The 23,494-nt window shown below is 52.5% G+C and overlaps 1 protein-coding gene across 2 annotated transcripts in view; it reads left to right on the plus strand.

The window, feature by feature from the left end:
- LOC104358208 (rho GTPase-activating protein 39) overlaps window positions 1-23,494 on the plus strand; it is a 65,560-nt gene that overhangs the window by 19,731 nt on the left and 22,335 nt on the right. For both annotated transcript variants that reach the window (XM_042801119.1, XM_042801118.1), the window contains exon 2: window positions 13,988-14,383. In XM_042801119.1, the coding sequence (XP_042657053.1) occupies window positions 14,031-14,383 (353 nt within the window). In that variant the 5' untranslated portion in view covers window positions 13,988-14,030. The remainder of the gene's footprint in view (window positions 1-13,987; window positions 14,384-23,494) is intronic.

A 23,494-nucleotide genomic window follows, 5' to 3' on the forward strand; every position in this document is an offset into this window, starting at 1 on the left:
GAATTAAAAACGTGGGGGGGGGGGGGAAGTCAAACATGAGCTGTGTTTTTTATCCCAGGCTGCTAATTCACTTGTTGATCGAGGTGTGCACGGAGCAGGGAACCGTGGGGGGGAAATTGTGGAGCAAATGTGTGGGAGGGGAGCGATGCTGTGCAGTTCAGTTCACTGGCTTCGTAGCATCCTCACTCTGTCATGTCTGATGCGCTTTTCATTCAGTGATTCCTGTAAGCAAAACAAATGTAAGAAATTAATTTCTCATGGAAAAGAGGTTTTTCTTACTTACTGTTTTATGAAGGGTTTACGAACTCTGTGGCTGAGGTTTTCAGCTATTTATTTACTGCCTTCTTCCCTTGCCAGAGGAAATTGGTGTGCTTTGGGCTGGGGAAAATGATGACTATGAAGCAGCTTCTGTGCGCAGAGTCCAGTCAGGATGAGTTTCCTGATGGCAGCTTGGGGTGCAGGGGAGAGTTACGTTTTTGTGGACTCTGTGTTTCCTATTGCCTTTGACTCACTGCCAAATTCCTCTGCCATCCTGGCATTGTAGTGGTTAACTTGAGTCACACTTAACAAGCTTGGACAGCTAAGACTTTCAAGAGCTGATCTGCATTTGTTCATGCTTAGTTTTTTCAACAGAATCGGTGGAGACAGCTGCAGCTAGAGAGATTTGCTCAAGAATGAAAGGCCTAAAAAAGTTGTGATGAAACACTGTTATCTTTGTTTTATACTTTTAGCCACCAGTGTCTTGTGGGCTCTGCTAGCTGAGAAATAACCCGGTCCCTTGCAAGCCGTGTCTGTGTTGTGCATGAGTTTTCAAGGGACTCTGTGTTTCAGCTAATAAATGACTGGCAGCCCTTTAAATGAGGAGAGACAGAGGGCCATTATTTTGCTAATGCCATGCATTTAGGAATGTAACTGCTTCACATATGTAGCTTTGCAGACTGGTGCTTGAAAGCCTTATGCTTTGTGATCCCGCTGTTTGTAGGTAGTCAGCAGCTGGCACACTTGGTGACACTGGGCTGTTTGTGTATGGTCTTGCTTTGTAGGTGCTCCACCCTGTAATTAAAAGCCTGGTCTGCCTGGTCCTTCCCCCCCCTCCCCACTGCTGGCTCCTGCACCTCATTTAGAAAAGCTGAAGTTGTGGTGGGTTTTTTGTGGTCTGGAGGAGTTATTTTAGAATAGAGGTGGGTGTCTCAAGGGATCCTTTCAGTCCCTGTCCCTGCATGCTCTTGGTAAGGTGGATGTTTGGTCCCAAGGTACCAGCTGATGGGTATCCCTTTTCTGGTTTTATAGGTTTCTTTTCTGTTTGTATTCCCAGTCTTTACTCAGGGACATCATCACAAAACATCAGTAAACATTTTCTCCTTGTTGCTCAATGTTCCCTTTTGTAGCAAGCAAACATCTCTGTACCTGGTATAAAGGATCCTCTGGCACTTGGCTGTTTGCTTTGCTCTATCATGGCTGCTATGGGCTCTCTCTTCCCTTCAATGAAGATGATACAAAAATTGTGCTTCTTTTCTCCTCCTGTATGGGGAAGCAATATGCCCTGTAGCGCTGCAGCATGTTTGTGGCTGTGCAACACCTTGCATGGTTTCACTAAGCCCAGGATGATCTATCCCTGAACAGAAATTATGAAAATCAGTTGGCTGCAGAGTTAATGCTGCAGTCACGTTCCTCGCAGTGTGAGTGATGTGGGCTGCTGCCAGGGTGGTGGAACAGTTGCTTGGTTTATGTGGTGGGACAGATTTTCCAGAATAACTTCTGATTGTGGAGCCTCCTGTTCCCAGGCTGCTCCCCTTGGCATCAACTGGCCGAGGCAGCAGCTGCAGGGTCCCCAGCTGCAAGGGCTTTGTGGCAGTGCTGAAGAGGAATCCCTGAAATTGGTAGCAGTGACATAAAGGCCATGAAGAGTAAATCTCGGTCCTGAAGCAGCTGGACAGGGAGCTAGATAAATTGGGACCTTTGTCAGTAACTCCTAGAATGACAGAGAGGGCAGTGGGTGTTGCCGTGTCCTTGAAATAGCAGGGACATCATCTGTGTGACATTACTTGCTTTGGCATAGGGAGAGTACTTGGTGTGTGCTGCTTCTCCAGGGCTCTGGGCTTTTGCCTGTCTTCCTTTTAGCAGGTGCATCTTCTCTGCCTCGTTCCTGTAGCCATAACAGCAAGGTGCTCTTGGCCCTGGGTGCAGCCTTGTCAGCATTGGGAAACATTGCCCTGCTTAGGTCTGATTTACTTCTTTTTTTTGTGGCTTGCGAGATGTGAGGGACTTAAAGGGTTTCATGCGGCAGGTAGCCCTGTGGTGCAGGGACTCATTGGGAAGGCAGAAGACTCGTGCATGGGTTCTAGAGCTGTCCCTTCCTCTTGCCTGTGTGTCCATCCCCCTGATAAAATCAGGAACAGCCCAGCCCATCTCTGCTCCAGCTGGAAGCATCTGTGTGTTTGGAATGTCCCAAGACGACATAAGGAAAAAGCAGATGTGCTTACCTTGGGTATGTCACTGTGGAGATCTGCATGCCTGAAGGGGTCAGGCTGGTGCATACGGCAGTGACCTTGTGTGAGCACTGGCTGTCTCCTTTGCTGGGGTGGCATGACTGCAGTGATGCTTATCAAGCCATGTATGTGCCTGTACAAATCCTCCCTGAAACTGGGGTCATGGCTTCTGGGGAAGGCCCTGGGCCTGAGCTCGGGGTACCTCAGTGGGGTGGCACCAGGGGACGGAGCGAGGGCAGGCTGTGCCCAGCTGTCCTGGTCACTTGTTGCCGAACTCACAGCTTGGCCTTTACCTAAGCAGCTGTAAACTATTTCTCCTCTAGGATATTGGTAAAATTTAGGTTTTCCCATGTAAAACCTGTTTGTTGGGGACAAACTCTGGTTACGAGTGTGATGAGTTGGGTTGCAGTCACAATGGACCTGACCACACGTCCTGGGATTGATGCATGGCTGTGCCGGCGGGAGGACAGCACCAAGCTGTGCCAGGCCTCAGCTCCCCTCCTGGGCACCCTGTGCCCCCTGGGCAGGGACTGTCTGGCTGGTACTGATCCTCCCCTACAGCTGCCTCCCCTCCAGCAGCTAAGATTTGGATGGGGCTGTGGATCCATGCAGCACATTTTGGAAGGAGAGAGTGGGAATGAAAACTGCTGTACTTTTTTTTTTTTTTTTTTTTTTTTTTTTTTCTTCTGAAACTTGTTCTCAAATGCTCAGCCCTTAAAAGGAAAAACGACTCTGCTGAAGCCTTCACTGAGCTTAGGAGGTGACGCTGTGTCTGGGGCAAAGCAGAGCTTTAGGGAGACTGTTTAAGGATTGGGAGTTTGGACTGTGCTCTGACATGCAAAACAAAACCTCCAGCTGTGGTGGCAGGAGAGATCCAGGGGATGATGCTGTAGCAGAAGCTGGAGGGCTGGATGGGTTGTCCGGGTAGATCCTGTAGCTCAAGGAAACTGGCTCGCTGCTCCATTGTGGCCTGGGGCTCAAGCTCCACAAGGGATTTTTTTTTTCCCCAGTCATGTAAAAAATCCCTGGGTCAGCAGGGACAGATACACAGGAGAGCCTGTCCAGCCAGATCAGTGTCTCTGGCTGGCTTGGAAACCCTTACAAAGAGCAGAGGGAAGCTCCTGTAACCTTTTTGACCCTGAATGCTTTTTGACATCTTATGCTTTTAATCTTCTGCCGAGGCTGCAGCTGCCACAGCTGGTCTCTAGCCATAATGCAGTCATAGGCGTTCACCCTCACCAACAGTTTGGGGACAGAGAAGTGAGAGGTCCTTGGTCTTCAAGGGAGCAGTGGGTCCTTTCCCCAGGTGTAGTAGCCAGCCTCACTCTGTGCCTCTGACAGAGGAGCTGTATCAAGAGCCTGTGCTTACCTGGGCTGTGCAGGCACAGGCAGTGCTATGCCCAATCTGCGTAGTCAAGATGTTTTTTTTAATGGGAGGGGATTTTACTACTTCTGCCCTGATGTGCAGTTTCCTTTAGCACTGGTCTGTGCAGTCCCCTGGCAACTCTGCTCACATCTCTTGTACCTGAATTCTTCCTGCTCTCTTAGTGCCCATCCAGCAGGTGCTTTATGCTCTGTCCAGGAGCCATGAAAACAGGAATGTTTCCTGCCTCTTGTTCTTCCCTCTGTCTCAGAACCCCCATCCTGTGGAGGAAGGATGGAGGATGGGGCGGCGGTGAGCAGTATTTCAAGTCCCTCTGTTTTCCTCTCCCTGTGGGGGGTGTTCTCTACATGACTCTGGGCTTACCTGGGAGTGATTTCAGGCTCTGGATCAGTACAAGCCCAGTGCTGCCAGTGGGGCTGTGCAAGTCCTGGTGGACAGTGCTTAATGCAGAGTGGATGATGGAGAGCGTGAAGGTTGGTGTGGTAGAAGTTTCTGTGCTGCCTTCCCTTTTCCCCACTGAAAATGCTATGAGATGCCTGTGCATCCATCCCACCTAAGATTCAAGTGCTGGTGTCAGACTGTAGGACCTTATGCCTTTGGGGCTGTTCTGGGCTTTATTTTAAATTTATTATCTTTGTAGTGTGACTTACCGTGGTGTCTGTCTTCCTTTGAGGAGGATTCTAATCTGCCCCTCCAGGTCCTGAAAGTCCTTGTTTCTTCTTTCTCTTCAAGTCAGGATCTTGGGGGAATCTGCTGTTAATTTTGGCACTGCCCTGACCAACTCCCATGGGATGAGCTGCCCCATTGCCATCTGTTCTGCTCCAGAGGCAGGGTGAATCAGGAGACTTGCAGAGGCAAGATGGGAGCCAGCAGTGCTGGCATGAGGGCTGGGGGAAAGTTTGGGAACAGCTGGGGGAGAAGCAATAACCAGCAGTCTGAAACCAGGTTTCTCATGTGATGTCTCTATTTTTGAAAATACCGCTTAGCAGAAGGCTTAGGGCTTTAGTGGTGTTTTTTTTGTTTTGTTTTTTAATTAAAAGCACCGGAGTAATGAGATGCTTTGCATGACAGGACTTTTTCCAGGCTTTCTTCCACCTCGAACCCACCCAAGTCATGGTGCTATGCTCTGTATATGTGTTGCTGTAATGTGTTGCTAGGCCAGGCACTGCTTTCAGAGGGCTGACCCTGTTTTGCTCTTGCTGGAGCTGAGCATATGTGCTCAGGCTTTGAGCAATTGCAGCCATTTGTTCTATATTTTCACAGTCTGGTCTGTCTCCTGCAAAGCAGAGGTTGGTTTGTTTGCATAATGCTTATTTTCAGAAGCAGGAGAGTTTTAGGAACAGGCTGACATTTATTTTAGTTCCTCTATAATTTTTGTTAGAAGGATGCATATGTATTCAAAAGAAGTTTCAGATATATATATATATGGGGGGAGGAGAGAGGCTTGTTTTGAGTACCTTTTTTTTTCCCCTAAGATCTAAATTACAGCTTTTCTGGACTTGGCTAAGAGAAGGCAGTAAATAAAGGCTAAATTGACATAGTCAGCTAGTGGAGTGTTGCTGCAAGGAGCTGTTGCTACAGACCTTGGAGACCCTCTGCAGCTCCAGGATAAAGATGAATTTTACAGCCTTGTCCAGGCTTTGATGTGCAAATTTTTGGCTTTGATGGAGCTACCTGGGGGTTGCACTTCATTGCTCAGTGTCTGCACCAAGCCCAGTTTTTTCTGAGAGAAGTGTCTGGGGTGCTGTGCTGGTGTGGCTTTGCCTGTTGTGGAAAAGGTGAAGGGGCAAGCAGAAGCCCCTTAAAAAGCTGGGCTGATGTTAGGGTGCTGGAGCACAGCTCGAGCTGCTCTTCAGCTAGCTGGGAGCCTGGACTTGCACAGAAGCAGTGATGTCAGCAGCTTTGGTGCCTCTGGGATGGTACCTGCTCCCCATTCCTTAACTGGTTTGCCTTGGTCTGATGCTGGGACCTCCCTTAGGAGCACTCAGGGTTGTAACTGTGGCTTTGTTTGCTGCTTCTGCTCCCTCTCATGGGCCCCTTGTTGTATGTTCCATTAGCAACAAATGAAGGAGGCCCTGAACTCCCTGCCTCTGTAGGACAGATAATTTCAGATGCCGGTCCCCATCACCCCAGCCACTTGCTGCTTTGAGGAGCCCTGGACCCCACGCACACGTCCCTGCTTCCAGCCAGTGTCACAGCATGACTGGTCTCTGAGAGTCGTACTTCAATCTCTGTGTGCGTCTGATGGCCTCAAGGAGGACCACTTAATTGTCACTTAGTCTCAGCATTGACACATCCTCGGTTAGATGACCTCTGATGATGGGATCTGCCTGGTCCTGGGATTTTGCAGAGGCTTCAAGAGCCCTGGCCTGGAGCCATAGGTGAAGAACTGCAGCTATTCATGCAAGGACACAGGAAGGTGACTGCCTCGTGTGGAGTGTGGTGGCAACACCTTGTCCATTTAAGGTGCAGAGATGATGTAAAGGGAAACATCAACACTCACAAAAGGTCATTTTGGCCTATGGCCCCTCGAGTTCTTCAGTCTCTTGCTGTCCAGGAGGGTCCCCTGTCCTGTGAGTATAGCCATCCTTCTGTGATACTAAATATGAGACCATAGACCAGCTGCCTTCAGACTCCTCTTTCCTGGAGGAAGAGCTTAATTTCCCAGTTGCTTTTCTCTGTGTTGGGGCCACCTTTGAGTATGCTGTAGACCCCCTTTGAGGGTGTTAGTCTTCAAAAATTCCACTTGGTATAGTGTCCTGGGTTTGAGTGAGTGGTGGGGTTTTTTTGATAGCAGGGGAGGGGGCTATAGGGGCGGCCCCCTGTGAGAAGCTTCTTGAAGTTCCCCCAGATCCAAGTTGGACCCACCTCTGTGCCAAGGCTGAGCCCATCAGCTGCGCCTCTGCGATAACGTATTTAAGAGGGGACGTGGTGAGGAGCAGTGGGACTTGTGAGGAGGAGTTGGGGCAGCTGCGTGAACACCAAGGTCAGTGGAGGAACGGAGGAAGAAAGGAGGGGGGAGGTGTGCCGGAGCAGAGACCCCCCTGTATCCTGTGGTGAGATGGCAGGGCGGCCCCCCCTGCCACCCATGGAGATCTATGGTGGAGCAGACACTGATTTATGGCCTGTGAGGGGCTTCACATGGATGACCAAGGTGCTGTGCCCGAACAAGGCCGGGGTCCTGTGGGAAAAGGTAGCCCCGCTGCTGTAATTCAGTGCTGGGAGGATTGCAGCATGCGGGGGTGTCCAACATGGGAGCAGCTCGGGAAGGGCTGCAGCCGTGGGAGGGAATCCAGTTGGAGAAAGTTGGTGTCCCACGACAGAGCAGTGTAAGGAAACGCTGCGGCCTGTGGGAGGGACTCACATTGGAGAGGGTTTTTGGAGGACTGTCTGCTGTGAGAGGGGGACCACGCTGGAGCAGGGGGAAGAAGTTCCAGAAGCTCCCCCACTGAAGATGGAGAAAGTGGCAGCGCTGACTGCACCCCCCATTCCCTGCCCCTGCGCCGCTGGGGGAGGAGGTAGAGATATCGGGAGCAGAGCTGAGCCCGGGAAGAAGGGAGGGGTGGGGGGAAGGTGTTCTCAAGATGTGGCAATGCTTCTCACTGTCCTACTCTGTTATGTGTTGTTGTTAGTATCTGTAATAAATATATGTCCTTCTTTTTCTTCCCCTAACGAGTCTGCCTTTTGCCTATGACCATAATAGGTGATTTGCCCCTCCTGGTCCTACCTCAAATCCCAAGCCTGGCTTATTTTTCCCTTCTCATTGCTGGGGGTGAAAGGAGGAGTGAGCGGCTGTGTGGTGCTCAGTTGCCCTCTGAGCTCAAGCCATGACATACGGAGTCATGATTGGCCAAGAAGGACTTGGTACTGCCCCAGCTCTCTGCAGGGCTCATGCGGAAGAAAGGAAGTGGGGAAGGGAGGTGGGATCTTGGCTTGGAGCACAGAAGTCAGAAAATCACGGAACTTGGAAGTGTAATGAGGGATCAAGCCATTAAGAGCTTTCCTTGTAGCCACACAGAAGGGTTTGCTTGCAGCCTGGTGGGAAACTACCCGAGGCAGGGGCTTTCCTGTGGCTTTGCTTGGGGTGCTCTCACCCTTGGCAGGTAAATGTCTCCTCGGGTTGGTGCCGATCAGTGTGCACAGGTAACAGGTAGAGAGAAGGCTTCATGCAGAGGGCTGGGTGGTCACATTGTGCTTGCCTCAAGCTGACAGCTCCAGCTGAGAAAACATCTCTACTGTTCTTATCTTTGGACAGCCTTGCAAAGAATTTGCGGTGTCCAGGGACTGTGCTTGGCTGCCCATGCTGTGGTGTCACTTGAGTGGTGGTGGCACAAAAACCAGCTCTCCTGTGGAGTAGTGGCCCTTTGACTTCTTGGGATTTCTCAGCTCTTCCTGCAAGTGATTCTTCCCTTCTCCTCTACCTGGTCCCTTCCATTTTTAGTCCTGCTCGCTTCTCTTTAGTTAAAGCAATTTTATTCTTTCCTGGACCTTATGCTAACATTTATAGTCTTTGTGAGAAGATCTAATCAGGGGATGCTAGTAGAATGCTCTTTCAGGCTGAAATACCCTTTAAAAAAAATTATTACTTTTATTTTTAATTCCCAGGCTTTACCAAGCAGGAGTGGCAGCCAGGAGGGACCCAGGCTGTTTTTGAAAGAATAGTTTGCAAATGTCCATCATCTATCCCAGAAGCTGGCAGGACAAAGTGCAGTAGCTTGGTCTCTTACCTGCTCTGTCTATACAACACTTCAATAAAAAAAAAAAAAAAGCTATTTGCCTGTGAGGGCTAAGCCTTCAGGTGGGAACAGACCTGTCTGCCCATGTGAGATGCAATTGTGCACAAAAGGTCCTATGCTTCCTCCTGCTTTCTGCATGCCTTGTGCACTGTCCCCCCACACAGCACCTCACTGCCTGGGGACTGAACCTCACCTGCCCCCATGGTCCTGCTTCCCCTCAAAAAAATCAGTATGCCCGAGACAAATGCCTTTGCAATTAGGTAGGACTCAGGCTGCTTGAGGTGAGTGGCTGGAGCTATGGCCTATTTACAAGCTATGAGGCGTGGAAAGTATTTGTGCATTTGCTCAAGATACAGAGGAAACTCCTGAAATCTCTCCAACAATACAAGAGGATGTGCACTGGGAATATGTGGTTGTTTTTAGAAGCAAGCGGGCGTTTTGTGGAAATTCCTCTGTGTTGCAGGCTTTGGTGACTGGTTTAGTTCCCAGTGCTGCTGCGATGCCGGTGGGCTCCTTGTCCCCACGCTTGGGCTGCGTTGTGTGTTCAGTCTGGGTTTGCAGATGGGGCCTGCAAGGAGGTGCTGTGCCTGGGGACGCTGAGTCCCAGAAGATGGGACGGACTGAAACCACCGCAGTGATTCAGCGGCGTGACCGTGACTGGGCACCACCATGCCAGCGGGAGCAGGCGGCTGCTCTGGGACTGCTGCGTCACCCAGCACTTGGAGCCGAGAGGATGAGGAAAAACATTATTCAGACCATTCCTGGGAAATTTCTTCTTTAATTTCTTCTTTAATCCCATGAAGGGGAGTTGGAATTAATTTTTTTTTTTTGTCCAAGTTATGGCCTTATCTCCCTGTGATCCTGAGTTTATCACGTCTTTCCAGAGTTCCTGATGTTATGTTCAAGGCTTGTGTGGCAGCCCAGGGCTGGCCCTGTACCAGGAATGTGCTCCTTGCTTTTCCTTTTATTTTTTTACATATGAATGTGATTGTACCAAACTCTTTGGTATTTCAGTGTGTTCTGTACAACTTTTTTCCCTGGTTAAATTCCACCTCATCCCTTCAACCTCATCCTTGTTAAACTAATCCTCAGCCCCTCAATTTTAAGGGGAGCAAAGGGGTCACCAATCTACGTACGGGTCTTTGCACACAAAGATAAATGTAAGCATGTTAAAACAGAAGACTATAGTTAGCAACACATGCTCGGTCATGGCCAAGTGCCATGAGAAGAATTCATTTTCAATAGTTTGCACTTAACATAAAATAGTTGACCTGTCTCGCAAGGAGCAACAGCGCTGATAGATTGATTGGTGTTTCAGAGCTTTGCTAATCCAGTTGCTGGCAAAACAGATCAAAACTAGTGTGCTCTTGAACATTAAAAATGGTGATCGCTCAGCTGGGTCTTACAGGGGTTTTGTGGGTGTTTTTCTGCCTTGCCAAGCGAATGCTCCATGACTATTCCCTGTTTCTCTCCCAAACTCATCTGTGTGTGTTTCTGTGTTGCTTTCAGTGAGGGGGGGAGTCCTGTCATGCCTGCTTCCCTTTTCCAGACCTTTCAATGCCTGCTTGCCTTCTCCCCTGCCCTTCTCCTGAGGGCAGTGTGCCATGCTCCCCACCTCCCAGCACCAGCCTCTCTGCACCCCCAACCTCACAGCTGCCAGGGTGCCACTTGGATCTAAGTACCCTTTTCAGTCCCCTGTGCCCCTTCTAGCGACTGCCTGTCCTTGTGAAGAGCTGTGGTGCTCTCGGCGGTCCCTGCTCTTCTGTTCTCTCTGAGCTGTCCCTCTTTACCAGTTCCTTGTCCTACCTGCACTACTTTGCTGTTGTCTCCATGGTCATGCTGTCTCGCTTTCCTGCAAACACTGCTGGGCTCTGCTGCTGCCCTTGTTTTCCCCTTTTATGCCCTCTTTGGATGATACCTATTTGTAGCTGATGATGCCCGTGATAACAGCAGTGTCTTGCTAATTTGTTCCTGTGCCTATGGTTTGACATTGCAACTGCACGGAAATAATCAGGCTGGCTCTTTGACTTCCACCCTGAGCCATGGCATGGGGTGCTGGTATGGCTGTTTGTGTTGCACCTTAAATCAAATAGGGGAACTGATGTAGTTTTGGCCAAAAAATACCAAGCAACAAACCAGATGTTTCCTGGATGTAGGGTTTTCTAAGTGGAATCTGCTCACAGGCATACTTTTGGCAGCTGTCGTGGTTTAGGCCTGATTGACAGCCAACCACAATGCAGCACCTCTCTCTCCCTTCCCCTCCGGCAATGAGAAGGGACAGAGAGCCAGGCTTGGGGTTCAAGATAGGACTGGGATGGGGGAAAATCCCCCTTTTATGATCACGAGCAAAAGGCAGACTCGTTAGGGGAAGAAAAAAAAAGAACATACATTTATTACAGACACTAACAACACATAACAGAGTAGGACAGGGAGAAGCATTGCCACATCTTGAGAACACCTTCCCCCCACCCCTCCCTTCTTCCCGGGCTCAGCTCTGCTCCCGATATCTCTACCTCCTCCCCCAGTGGCGCAGGGGCAGGGAATGGGGGGTGCAGTCAGCACTGCCACTTCCTTCATCTTCGGTGAGGGGAGTGTCCGGAACTTATTCCCCCTGCTCCATCGTGGTCCCCCTCTCACAGCAGACAGTCCTCCACAAACTTTCTCCGACTTGAATTCCTCCCACGGGCCGCAGCGTTCCCCACACTGCTCCGTCATGGGTCACTAACTTTCTCCAACTGGATTCCCTCCCACGGCTGCAGCCCTTCCCGAGCTGCTCCGGCATGGGACTCCCCCGCATGCTGCAATCCTCCCAGCACTGAATTACAGCAGCGGGGCTGCCTTTTCCCACGAGACCCCGGCCTTCTTCGGGCACAGAACCTTGATCAGCTGAGCAGGAACGACAGGCTGTAAATCAGTGTCTGCTCCACCGTAGATCTCCATGGGTGGCGGGGGGGGCCGCCCTGCCGTCTCCCCACAGGATACAGGGGGTCTCTGCTCCGGCACACCTCCCCCCTCCTTTCTTCCTCCGTTCCTCCACTGACCTTGGTGTTCACGCAGCTGCAGCAACTCCTCCTCACAAGTCCCACTGCCCGTCACCACGTCCCTTCTTAAATACGTTATCGCAGAGGTGCAGCCGATTGGCTCAATTTCCCAAACCGAAGTGGAGCTGACTTGGAGCTGGGGGAGCTTCGAGAAGCTTCTCACAGGGGGCCGCCCCGATAGCCCCCTCCCCTGCCACCAAAAAACTCCACCACTCACTCAACCCAGGACAGCAGCACCCTGCCCTGCTCTGGCAATGGTGAAGTGTGGGAGCCTAGCCAGAATTGGTACAATGGGGAAAGGCGGTGTGCTCTCCTCCCAGATGTTTTTTGGAGTAGTCTAAATAGTTGTGTTGGTGGTAGTCTGGACTGGGTGAGCTGGTCTGGCTGAAAATGGACCTATGCCACCAAAAAAGTGGCTTTCACCTGGATCAGCTTCCCCAGCCAGCCTGTCTCTGGTAGCCTGAACATTGGCCCTCTCTGAGGCATTATATGGTACATGTCACAGCAGAGAGAACTGTACATTTTCAGAGGCACCTTTTCAGGCTTATTTTGTGTTGAACTGACATGTTACCTATCAATTTTGCATCCTCAAAGAGTCATGGAGCAGCCTGCTTTTTAGCAATACATGACAGACTGCTCAGCATTAAATACACCTGCAGTTTTCCTAGTGGGGAGGTGTGATGTGCAGTTAAACCCCTTCCCAGACTTTCCTGGTGGGAGAGGGACACACTGACCTTCCCCAGAAAGCCAGGGCAGAGCCAAGCACTGTGCTGCCTTGTCAGCAAACACTTCTCCTACAACTGTGCCAGCAGCCCAGGCTGCAATTTCAGACACTGCAGTGCTGCCACTGTCAACCCAGACCCCTCTAAAGAGCCACAAGTTGGCAGGGGAGGGTGTGCAAGAGGGGTGCAATGGGATCTTCCTTCTTCTGCCGCTCCTTGGGGAATGCCTCTTGCTGCCATGCCCTTGCTGGAGAGCAGACAGAGGTTGTGCTGGGGCAAGTCCTCGAGGCACTGGGTCGGAACAGGTTTCAAGAGGGGCCCTGGACCTGTCGTCTTCATATGGATTTTATTAATACCAAAAATAACTTGGGTTAAATAGGGCCTCCTTCTGGCAGCTTCTGCTGAGACAGGGTGAAGGAGGAGGGTAGAGGGCCAGGACTCAGGGGGGTGCAAGGAGGAGCTGGAGGGCACTTGTAGGTTTTATCTCTTTTCAGGTGCATGCTCAAGCATGCTGCCAGGGACAGGATTGCTTTAGTGCTAGCATGTTTCTTGCATGAGAAAAAGGACCTTGCTGGGGTTTGTACCAACTTCTGTTTACCTGGCTTAGCCAAAATGGTTTCAGCTACTGCATCGTGGGGGCGTTGGCTTTACTGAGCATCCCTGCTCTCACCCAGGCCACTTTTTGGGGTAGGTGGGTCAGTATTAAAGGCTGACATGCCATGTATGAGAACTGCTCAGCCCAACACCTCTGTTGTTGCAAAATCATCATGCCGATCTGCCTGAAAACTAACCCAGTAGCACTGCCCACACTGCTGTCTTGTTAAGCCTTAGGCTGGGCCAACGTGGGTGCTGGCGAGGGACCCAGGGGCTGAAGGGGCTCTTCTGGGCAGCAGAGGGGTTATGCATCAGCAGCAGGTCACCATATACCCCAAGGGCCACTGAGGGCTTTGTCCCATCAGCCAAGGAAGGTGGGAAGGAGGTTGCAATGGAGATGGTTTCATTCACTAGTCACTCCTTGTGTTTATCTTTTGAGCAAGCAGGCGTGGGCTTTGAGCAGGAACTGGGTGACCCAGAGGTCCCCTCCATCCCGTAGCATGAGCCCTGCATGGATAGGCTGCCTACGTTGTCAGCAGCCAAGGGTTTGGTCTCCTGAGGCAGCATTAACAACAGGGTGCAGCTCCCAAAAGGAGCAGATCCTGCTTTGCAAATCCTCTCCGCTTTTGAGAGGAGGTTCACCTGTGCATCTTGCCAGGCACCATCACTTCTGCAATCACACCAGCCCTTGATGTGAGTTATCAGAGCATCAGCAGACAATGCTCGCCCGCCCCACGCTGCGTGTCCCAGGCTGGTGAATGGTGTGAGCTGACGTCAGGACAGAGCTGGAGGGGTGACCTCCCCTTCCCTGTGCCAGGGAGCTGCTGATTTAGCTTGGCCCCATCTCAAGCCCTTCCCCTTGTCTTTCCCTGAGCTTGTTAGGTTGCTGAATGGCCCCAAGTAATGCTTTGATCTGCACCATGGTTGCCCGGCCCAGAGGCAGCAGCCCTGTAAGACTCCCAGACAACCCATTTGCCTTGAGCCTCCGGCCCCGACTAACGCAGCTCTCGTGTCCCTGCAGCTCAGACTGGGTGGAAATCATCGAGCCTCGCTCCCAGGGGCGGATGTACGTCAACCTGACCACCGGCGAGTGCGGCTGGGAGCCCCCTCCCAACCTGAAGGTGCGCCAGTCAGACCAGAAGCAGTGGTGGGAACTCTTTGACCAGAACAATAACCGCTTCTACTACTACAATGCTATCACGCGGCAGACAGTGTGGCACCGGCCCCAGGGCTGCGACATTGTGCCCTTGGCTCAGCTCCAGGCCATGAAGCGCAGCTCCCAGCCTGACTGCCGGGGTCGGCAGCACCGCGGTAGCACCAGCAGCGATGGCAGAAGCACCCCCATCCAAATGGACCTTCTGCAGGAGATGAAGGGCAAGGGGGACTGTGCTGCCGAGAAGAGGAAAGACCCTGGCAGGTAGGGAGAGCTTCAGATTTCTCTGTTTGTATCTAATGGGTGGCTTCAGTTGCCAGGCGGGCACTAGCTGCGTGGCAGATGTGCTGGGAAGCTGTGCTGCCCCAAGAGCGTGCAGTGACAGAGCAAAGTGCTGCCAGGCCAGTGGTCGCTTCCATGTGCCCTCCTCTTCCCAGGGCACAGCTGCTCGCTCTCACTGCTGCAGTACTACTTGAACATCCCTGGTCTGGGCCGGGCCTCATTTGTGTGAGGCACCACAAAAACAGACATCAAAAGATAATCATTGCTCCAGAGCTCTTTGTGCTAAACAGAAGGAGAGGGGATGGGCAGGAGTGTCATGCAGTGACAAGAGCTGTCACGCACTCATAGCAGGGTTTTCTGGGGTAGCTGTGCAAGGGGTTAGGCTGCTGCAGGGTGCAGGTTGAGCCTGGCTGCTCTGAGTTTCCCTCACCCCTCTCTTGGCTGCTTGCATGTGCTAGCAGCTTTGCCCAGGGTGGGAGGTGGGGCTGCAGTGACAGAGCTACTGGGCACAGTTATTTGTTCATATCAAGCCCAATATGAAAGAATGATAACAAGAGGCTATTTTGTTTGCCTAAGAGATTTTCTTACACTCAAACTAGCCTGATCAACAGTTGTTTGTTGGGTTTTTTTTTGGAGGCGGTGGTGGTGCGGGTGTTTTTTTTTTTTATTGAGATTTTGCCAACTTCAGCTGCACAAAAGCATCCCTTCCCGAGTCTCTGCAAGGATGGCCCCTCTGCCTGGGGCACTGCTCAGGGCTGCCCTGCCTCCCTCCTGCCATGTCTGGGCATCATCCTGCCCTGGAGAATGTGGTACCAACAGCCAGGGAGGCCGTGCAGTGAGCAGAGTTGAGTCAGCTGAGGAGAAGTGACTCAGTCAAGGGCTATAGCAGAGCTCGAGTGAGCCTGTCACTCCTGCCATCCATGCCAGTGCTCCTTGTGCCCACTTCTGGGCAATGCAGTGACCCAGGCTTCTTTAATAGCTTGGTTTTTGGATCTAGGTTGCTTCTCTGTGTGCCTGGTGCTGGTAAGGAGAGTGGAAAAAAGCCAAGATGATGAAAACAGTGTAGGATGGTGAGTTGGGAAAATACATGCTCTAAAGCACCCTAAACTGAGGTTTATCACTTGTCTGCTGCCCCCTGCAAGATGCTCCTATATTCACTTCCAATCTGCATGACTGGGAGGCACTAGTGATATGCATCAAGTGCACCAGAAAGAGCCCAGAGCTTTACTGGTGCCTGCAATGCTTCCAGTGCCTCCTGCCCCACGAGCAGCCCCTCTGAGCTTCAGACCGATACAGAGGATGATCCTTGCCCTGTCAGGAGAAACTTGAACAGTGAGAAATGCCTTAAGCTGAACCCTAATAGTTTCCAGTTCCCTCTGGTCCCTCCCAGTGACCACAGGTGAGCCACAGACATTTGGGATTTGCCACGAGCCAACCAGCTTCCCCTCCTTGTCCCTCTGCAGCCTGGCGCGCCGGGGGAGCCAGGACAGGCACTGACGATCAATGTGTTTCCAGAGGAGCAAGTGCAAGAGCCTTGCACAGGGCGTAAAATATTCTGAGCTCCATGGAACAAAAATATTTCTGATTCAGGCTCTCAGGAGGGGAATGTGGCCTCCTCTGCCTCAGTCCGGGGAACAGCTGTGCCTCAAGGGATAAGTGATGCCAGCTCTCCGACAGGCAGGGAGGGCCCCCTCATGTAGGAGGAGGGGGAGCGAGGCAGTGTAGGCAAGGGGTTGCTTTATCTTTCCTTACCAGCCAGGCTGGTGCCAGACAGCATCTTGGGCGTCACTGCTGGTTCTCCTACAAGGAGGGGGAGTGGGAAGGGATCCTCCCTTCCTCTATCCTGAGCCCAAGTTTTTGCAGCAACCTTGGGGCACTTTGAGCCTGCAACAAACTATTGAAAGGCAAGAACTGGGAAAGGTGTGAGTGGAAAGGTAGCTTGCTTGGCAGCTAACAGGCTGCTTGGACATGAGAGGCTCTTCCAGATCCTCACACCAGTAAGCTGACAGTATTTGCATGTGAAAGCTGCTTTGTTGGAAGTAGTAGACTAAGCACAGTTTCCTTGTGCAGTCGGTTATGTGTTGTGGCTGCTATTTCTGAGCAGGGGTTCTATGTCTGGTTATGGTGTGGAGAACAATTTCCCTATCCAAGTTTGACACCCAAGGAGAGATTTGTTGCCTTTTGCTAGCCTGTAAAATGTTGAGCAAAGAGCTGAGCCCAAAGCAAGTGTTCCCAAGTGGGATCGAATGATCTTGCTGGGATGTCTGGTCTAGTAACAGCAAAAGAACACAAAGCTTATCAACTCTGTTGTATGTGTTGTTGTCCAAAGACAAACATATGGGTGTCATCTTTCTTCCCTTGGCAGGGATACAGCTGTATAAAGAGAGGGCAAATGCATTGAGTGCTGTTGATAGCATTTGACATATTTATAAGTACCTGCGCCCAAGATGGTTTCGCTTTTTTAATGGCAGCACAAAAGATTTGTTTTTCTTCCCTTTGTATTTGTCATCCCATGATAGACGGAGAGGCCGGAAGAGACCAGCATGGTCCCCAAGAGGGGCCTCTTTCAAGCATGTGCCAGAGAGCTGAGGGAAGGGATTTCATCCTTTTTTTTCAATAATACTTTGTGGTTGAGGTTGTTTTGGTTTGTTCTGTTTTTTCTTTTAGCACCCTGTTTTTTCCCCCCCTTCCTCTCTTGTGCTTTGTATCAGCACTGCTAAATCTGCTGTGCCCACTGCCGTGTCTTGGTGCTGCCAAGCCTTCTGCATGCTGCTCTCCACAGCCTCAGGCAGAGTGATGCTCCCCGGGGCAGGTGGACGCTGCACCACCACTCCTTGCTGCTCATTCTCTCCCTCTACGTGCCAATCCCACCCTCTCCCTCACTGCCTCACCGCTCGCTGCTGCTACTCCAGCTTTCTAAAGCGCACCAGCTCAGAGCAGCCTTTTCTAGACACTGTCTCATGTCTTCCCCAGGTGGCACGGGGAGGCTGACCCCCCTGGGGAAATGCTAGCTGCTTGCTGAGGGGGAGACGCTGCTGCAATCCCCTGAGCCTCCTGAGGAAGCTCTTCTGCTCATGCTTTTGCTCCCATATTGGTTTTTGGCTGCGCTTCCTGGGGCTGCCCAGGCCAGAGCCAGCTCTGTTCCTCCCTCACCCAAGCAAGGACAGCAGGCAGCACTTGCCTTACAGCTCCAGACCCCTCCCGAGCACTTTGGATCCTAGTAGGAAGGAAGACAGGCTCTCTCCAGGGGAGATGGGGGCCAAATGATTCTTTCACATGCTGGAAGGCTCTGAAAAGGATGGACGTGTTCCCTTTACTGTGAGGCCAGCCTGGGGCTGAAAGCAGTCAGTAGCATTTTGGAAGTGTCTTGTGAGCCACTGCAGCTGCACTGGGATTTGTTGGAGCTCCTCGGGCCTCATGGGTGAGAAAGGGCTGGGCACAGCAGGGGCCTGAGGCCCAAAGAGGACAGTCTTGCTGGGAGTGGAGCCTGTGTGCTGGTTTGCAGCATTCAGACACACCACTGGTCAGGGCCGCGGGTGGGCTCTGCCATCACCAGCACCACTGTTTATGTGGACCAGCCCTTTTCCTCCTCTTCTCGTGGTTCTCCTAAGGTTAGGGACTTGTTTAAGAGTGGGGTTTCCAAGGTTCCCCTTGCAATAACAATGCATCTCAAAGTCCTCCAGGTAGAAATCCACCATCCCTGGGAACATCCCATCCCCCAGAACAGGAGAGGTGTGGGTCCCTTCTGCGTGGGCAGCAGGCTGTGCTGCCCATCCCCTCCTTGCCCACCTTTCCCCATGATGCAGCATCCTGGGCTGGGAGAAGGGGCTTGGTCTTACCATGACAGGAAGGTGTGCTGAAAGGAGAGTTAGAGGGGACATGTGACATGAAGCCCATGAAGGTGGCTATGAGGGTACCTCTGCTCTACCAAGCCTGATTTGCCTTGCTTGTGTTTCTCAAGGCCCAGTATAAGTAATGCCAACATTAAGTTCTTTATAATTGGGCCGGAGACACCATAAGGATTCCTGATACAGGCTTGTTTCCTTTTTATGCTGCTGGCTTTGGGGCTGGGTGCTTAAACACAGCACACTTTGCACACATCTGCAGAGCTCTCTTCAGGGCTGTGCAGGCCTGGGTTTGGGTGGGTTGCTGCTGTGCGATCTCCATCCCTGCCTCCATTGTGGGCTGGAGGCAGCAGCAGCAGTGCCACTGAAATACAAACGTCCCTGTTCATTCGCCTCTGTCAAAGCACCAGGAAAATGACTGCTGGAAAGGGCAGAGCTGAGATGCAGGGCCTTTTCTCCAGGCATGTGGGAGGGAAGAGCAAACAATGGAGCTCTGGAGCCTGGGAAGAGCTGCCGGATATGCTGGGCCTGCTGGAGCTGGGTGCGGGCTGGGAAAGCCAGCGCTGGGTTGCAGTGTTTATATTTGAGCTACTTGAAAGCATTCCTCGAAGGAACTGTCCTGGGGGACTCAGCAGGGTCTCTGCTGCTGGTGGCTGAAGAGCACGGCTGAGAGGCTGCATTGGGATGTTTCTACGGCACTGGGTTTGCTTTCCATCAGGGCTTTTACTGCTCAGAAGAGCAAAGCTGATCCTTTTTCCCATGCTGGCAAGTGAAGGAGACCCAGTTCTCCCCTGCTCAGTCTTTTCAGCAGCCTGGGGATGAGGTTGAGGGAAGCTGTGTTCACACATGGCCCCAGGAGATAGTTGATGGCTTCGGAAATGGTCCTTTCGAAAAAGCCTTGTCTTCTCTGCAGTGGTGCGTCTTTTCTCTGATCTCCAGTGGCTGGGGAGGCTGGAGATGGCAAGTTGTGTCCAAGACGAGACTGGCAGGTGAACTGGGATACAGCACACTTGTAGAGGTTTCACTTTTCCATCACATTCACTTACAAACCTCCTGGTCAGGGCAAGCATGGTGGCCATGGTCAGCCTGGAGCTTGGCTTCCTCTGCCCTCAGTGTCACTGGAGCAGTGCAGCTCCCCTGTCTCCTCCAGCCCTGTGAGACCCCCCTGGATATCCTGGTGGAACCATGCAAATGCTTGGGTACCTGGACCAGTCCTCACATCTTGAATTGCAGCTGGGGAGGAGCAGTGGCATGGTGGCCTTGCTTGTCTCCCACCTCTAACTGCACCTTTGCACCCCACTCTGCTCAGCAGCCCTGCGTGGCCGTCATGCAAAAGGTCCCAGTGCCATCGTCCCCTGAGAGCTGCCTGAGTGCTGCTGGGCTCTGCCAGCCCTGGGAGTTCGTGGCAGTCGGTCTGAAATGATGAGGTCTGGGCTGGATCCCAATGCAAGCTTTGCCCCTCAGCCCGAAGGAGGGAACATGAGTCTGTGGAGGCAGCGGAGCCTGTTTCTCCAGCCCTGTTGCCTGTTGGGGTGCCGACTGCAAACGCCAAAAATCTGCTGCAGGGAGGCTTGCTGCTTGTGGCATAACCCCTTGCCTCATTGACTGGCTGTGGCAGTCTGTCTAACCTGTCCTGCTGTCCTGCTGGCTGGGCTTCAGGCTGGACAGAGCAGGCACAGGGAGAGCCCCATGCCAGCACAGAGCTCCTGGCACTCCCCACCCCATCCCACCCATGCAGCCTTGCTGGGGCCGAGGCCCCATGCTGTCCTCCTGTCCCAGGCAGGGCCAAGGCGTGGGATGCCTTTCTCCTACCCTGGGGAAGTGACTTGGGGCAGCGAGGTGCCTGTCACCCTCTGTCTGGCACCAGGCTTCAAGTAAGCAGTTCGTCCTCTGGGGAAGGCCATGAACACAGCACCTCTTTTTCTTTTCCGTATCAAATCTCTCACTGCTCATCTGAGGGCCAAAATCTGGGCTTTGCTCTTTCATGGATGGCGGGGGGGGGGGGGAAGTTGTTGCTAGCTGGGGTCCCACAGGACCTTAAAATCGTAACGTCACACTGGGGCTAGAGCCCCTCTCTGGAGGCTGGGCTGGTGGTGCTGTTCAGATGCCCAGCCCTGCACCTGAGCAGTGACAGATCTGGCTGTGCCCAGCGGTGCTGGGTGGGTGCCAATCGGGACAAGCGCCGATACGACTGATCGGGCAGGAGGTGGTGCCACTGCCTGCTGCGTGGGCAGGGAGAGGCTCCTCACCGTGGCCCAGAGCTGAGCAGGGAGTTGGCAGAGCTTCAGGCTGAGTTCCCACCACTCCAGATCAGTGGGGTTTTAGTGAGCACCGGGCACTGGTGGGCCTGCCCACGCCGGGCGGTACTGACACGCACTGAGCCCGAGTCAGGGGACGAGTCTGGTGGTGCTGTGCCTGACAGAGGTGGGTCTGCCAAGACTGCACTGAGCGGGTGGTTCCACTGTGTGCGGAGCTGGCTGGAGGTGCAACGTTGTAGGTCAGGGCGATGAATAGCCTCAGGAGGTGGCTCATGGGACGTGGGGTCCAGTGCCTTCCTGCAGAGCGCAGGGTTATTTTCCAACCCTGCTGCAGTTGAGGGTCTCTCAAGGCAGGGGGACATGCCTGCAGTTCAGGGGCTGCGGTGCTGCAGGGCTGCACCTCTTCTCCCCTGGGACCCAACAGCTGGATAGTGCTGGGCCAGATGCAGTGCTGCTCTGGCCATAGTGTTGAATTAAAATCACTCCCATGCGATCACTCCCGGCCTGCCTGTCAAGTCAGGAGCCTGTGAGTGGCTCTGTTCTGCTTGTCCTTGACACAGCTCTTTGCCAGTCTCACTTCACTGTCACAAAACGACCTGCTGGTACAGCCAAGAGGAGAAGTAGGTGGTAGGGTGTCAGAAATGCTCATTTGAAAGCCTACCAAATGTTGCTGCTCTGGTTCTTCCTGTTAATCCAGAAGCTCTTCGAGGAACAACTAGGTCTTCAGCAGCACACACACTTGGGATCAGGGCTTGACTGCATGCAGGAGGCTTGACTGCATGGTGTGAGGAGCGGTCCCTGTGTCCCCTGGGGAGGGATACCTGATGGGTTGCAGTGCCATGTGTCCTCATGAATGCTACCACCATCCTGTTACCAGTTACAGTGCTGTTACCACTGGCCGTTCCCTGCCTACATACTCACTTGATGCCGCTGGTGGTCACCCCCCTGCTCCAAGCATTGTGACTCCAGGAAGAACCACACAGAGGACAAGCTGTTGATGGCAAAACAGGAGTGTGAGAGGAGGGGCTGTGCTTGATTGCGGCTTGGGCAGCTGGAGGGAGGCCAATCCTAAATCCCTCCGTGTTTCCCAAGCAGCCAGTCTTGGGATGGGGCTTGGGTCAGTCCTGGGCTGCGATGCTGTGAGTGGACAGGGGGTAGCTGGGGTACAGGCCTTCCTCACAGCAGTGGCATCTCCATCTTGAAGTAGTGTCAGGAGCTCCCTTAAAATTAAACTCTGTGCCTTAGCGGGAGATGCTGGGGGAGGTCCCCAGGATGTGAAAGCAGAGGACGGTGGCCCTTTCTCAAACCCTCTCTAGTCACCTGGGCAGTTGCATGAGGCAGAGTTGTGTGTCTGTTGTGGGGAAGGAGCCAGGCCTTGCAAAGGCAGCGGTGCAGTGGGAGGGCATCAGGGGCCTTTGGACACGGGCTGGGAGCCAGCCACTGTACCCACAGGTGGGACAGTGCTGGCTTCGCCTGCACTTCTGGTGACAGTGCCGTTGGAGTGCATTTTGCCAAAAATATGGTAAGCAGTGGATGAGGAAGAGACATGCCACCCCCTTGGGAGTGGAGTGATTGGGAGTGGATGTGGAATATTGTGGGTCAGGCAGAGGACGTGGGTCAGGTAACTGGGGAAGGAGCAGGTGAAATAGGGCACCCACAGTGACATGGGACTGCTGCTGTGGGGCAGATATGTCCTGTTGGGGTGGTGTGTGGGGAGAGCAGGGTGTGAACAGGTGCAAACTGCCAGTGGAAGAGCCATAGGAAAGGGACAGGCAGAGCACCCCCAGGGAATCTGTGTGAAGGAGGGGGCTGTGACCCAGAAGGTGAAAGGTCTCTGGAGAGCAGGAGCAGAGTGCAAGAGGGTTGTGATATCTGGGTGTCCTGGGGGTTGGCAGTGTAGCATCACCGAGAGGCAGTGGTGGAGGTGGGTCCATCTGCCAGCACAGGGGCCATGCAGGACAGGTCAGCAGCATGGGAAGGGAAACAACTTTTAAGGTTCAAATAGAGAAAAATGGCTGTGGAGGTGTTACAGGAACAGGGAACATCTCCTGTTGCAGACGGGGCATGCACAGCATGCCCTCAGGGCTTACCCAGGGACAGCTGGCAGTGGATACGTGGAGGGAGGGCATAAAATGGGGCCAGGTTCAAGGGGACCTTCCTGGGGACAGTGGGGCCTTTGAAGAACTGGAAGCTTAGTTTAACAGCCTTTCCATTCCCCTTTCTTCAGATCTTACAAATACAGCCCGGCTATAGCCCCAGCTTTGACAGCAGGTTGTTAGTGCACTGCAGAATGCACCTTTGGGACTGGGATGTTGCAGTGGACATGTTGGATTGTGGTGGATCCTGAATACCACCATGGGTCAGAGGATACTTCCAGCAGAGAATTTCACAGCCATGTGAGCTGAGCAGGGCCAGTGGGTTTGGCCAAGGGAACCAGATCTGAGGGTATCTGGACTAGGCCAGGAAGGTGCTCTACACAGAGGCTTGCTGGGTTTTGTGGGAGTGTAACACACATCCTGTGAGTTAAGGATGTCTGTCCCTGTATACCTCCCATAGACCTCATAGGTTTTCTGCAAAATAAACATGCATTTGGAAACTTAGCTAAAAAAAAATAAATCTGGAAGGACTGTCATCATAGTTTGACAATCCAAAGGCAGACACTTGGGATTATTTTCTAACTCACTGATTGAGTGGTCCAGAATAGCTTACTGGTCTTCAACTGGTTGTTCTGGGTGCTGTGCTAGCTAATGAGCCTTAGGAAGCATAGGTTGTTTCCTATCTCAGTGCTGCTGATACCAGACACGTTATAGTATGATGAACTTGTTTCATCTCGTTGTTCTGCTGTTCATGTCTCAGAGATTTATCATATGTGTACCAACAATGCGTTTCTGTTTCGGGGTGGGGGATCTCCAGGAAAAAACAATGAGGAGCTGATATAACTGGTTGAGGAACCTCCAGGCACTTTGAGACTAACAATCTGGTATGGGGGC

Source organism: Tyto alba, unplaced genomic scaffold (assembly GCF_018691265.1).
Source record: "Tyto alba isolate M040663 unplaced genomic scaffold, T.alba_DEE_v4.0 Super-Scaffold_33, whole genome shotgun sequence".
Taxonomy (NCBI): Eukaryota; Metazoa; Chordata; class Aves; order Strigiformes; family Tytonidae; genus Tyto; species Tyto alba.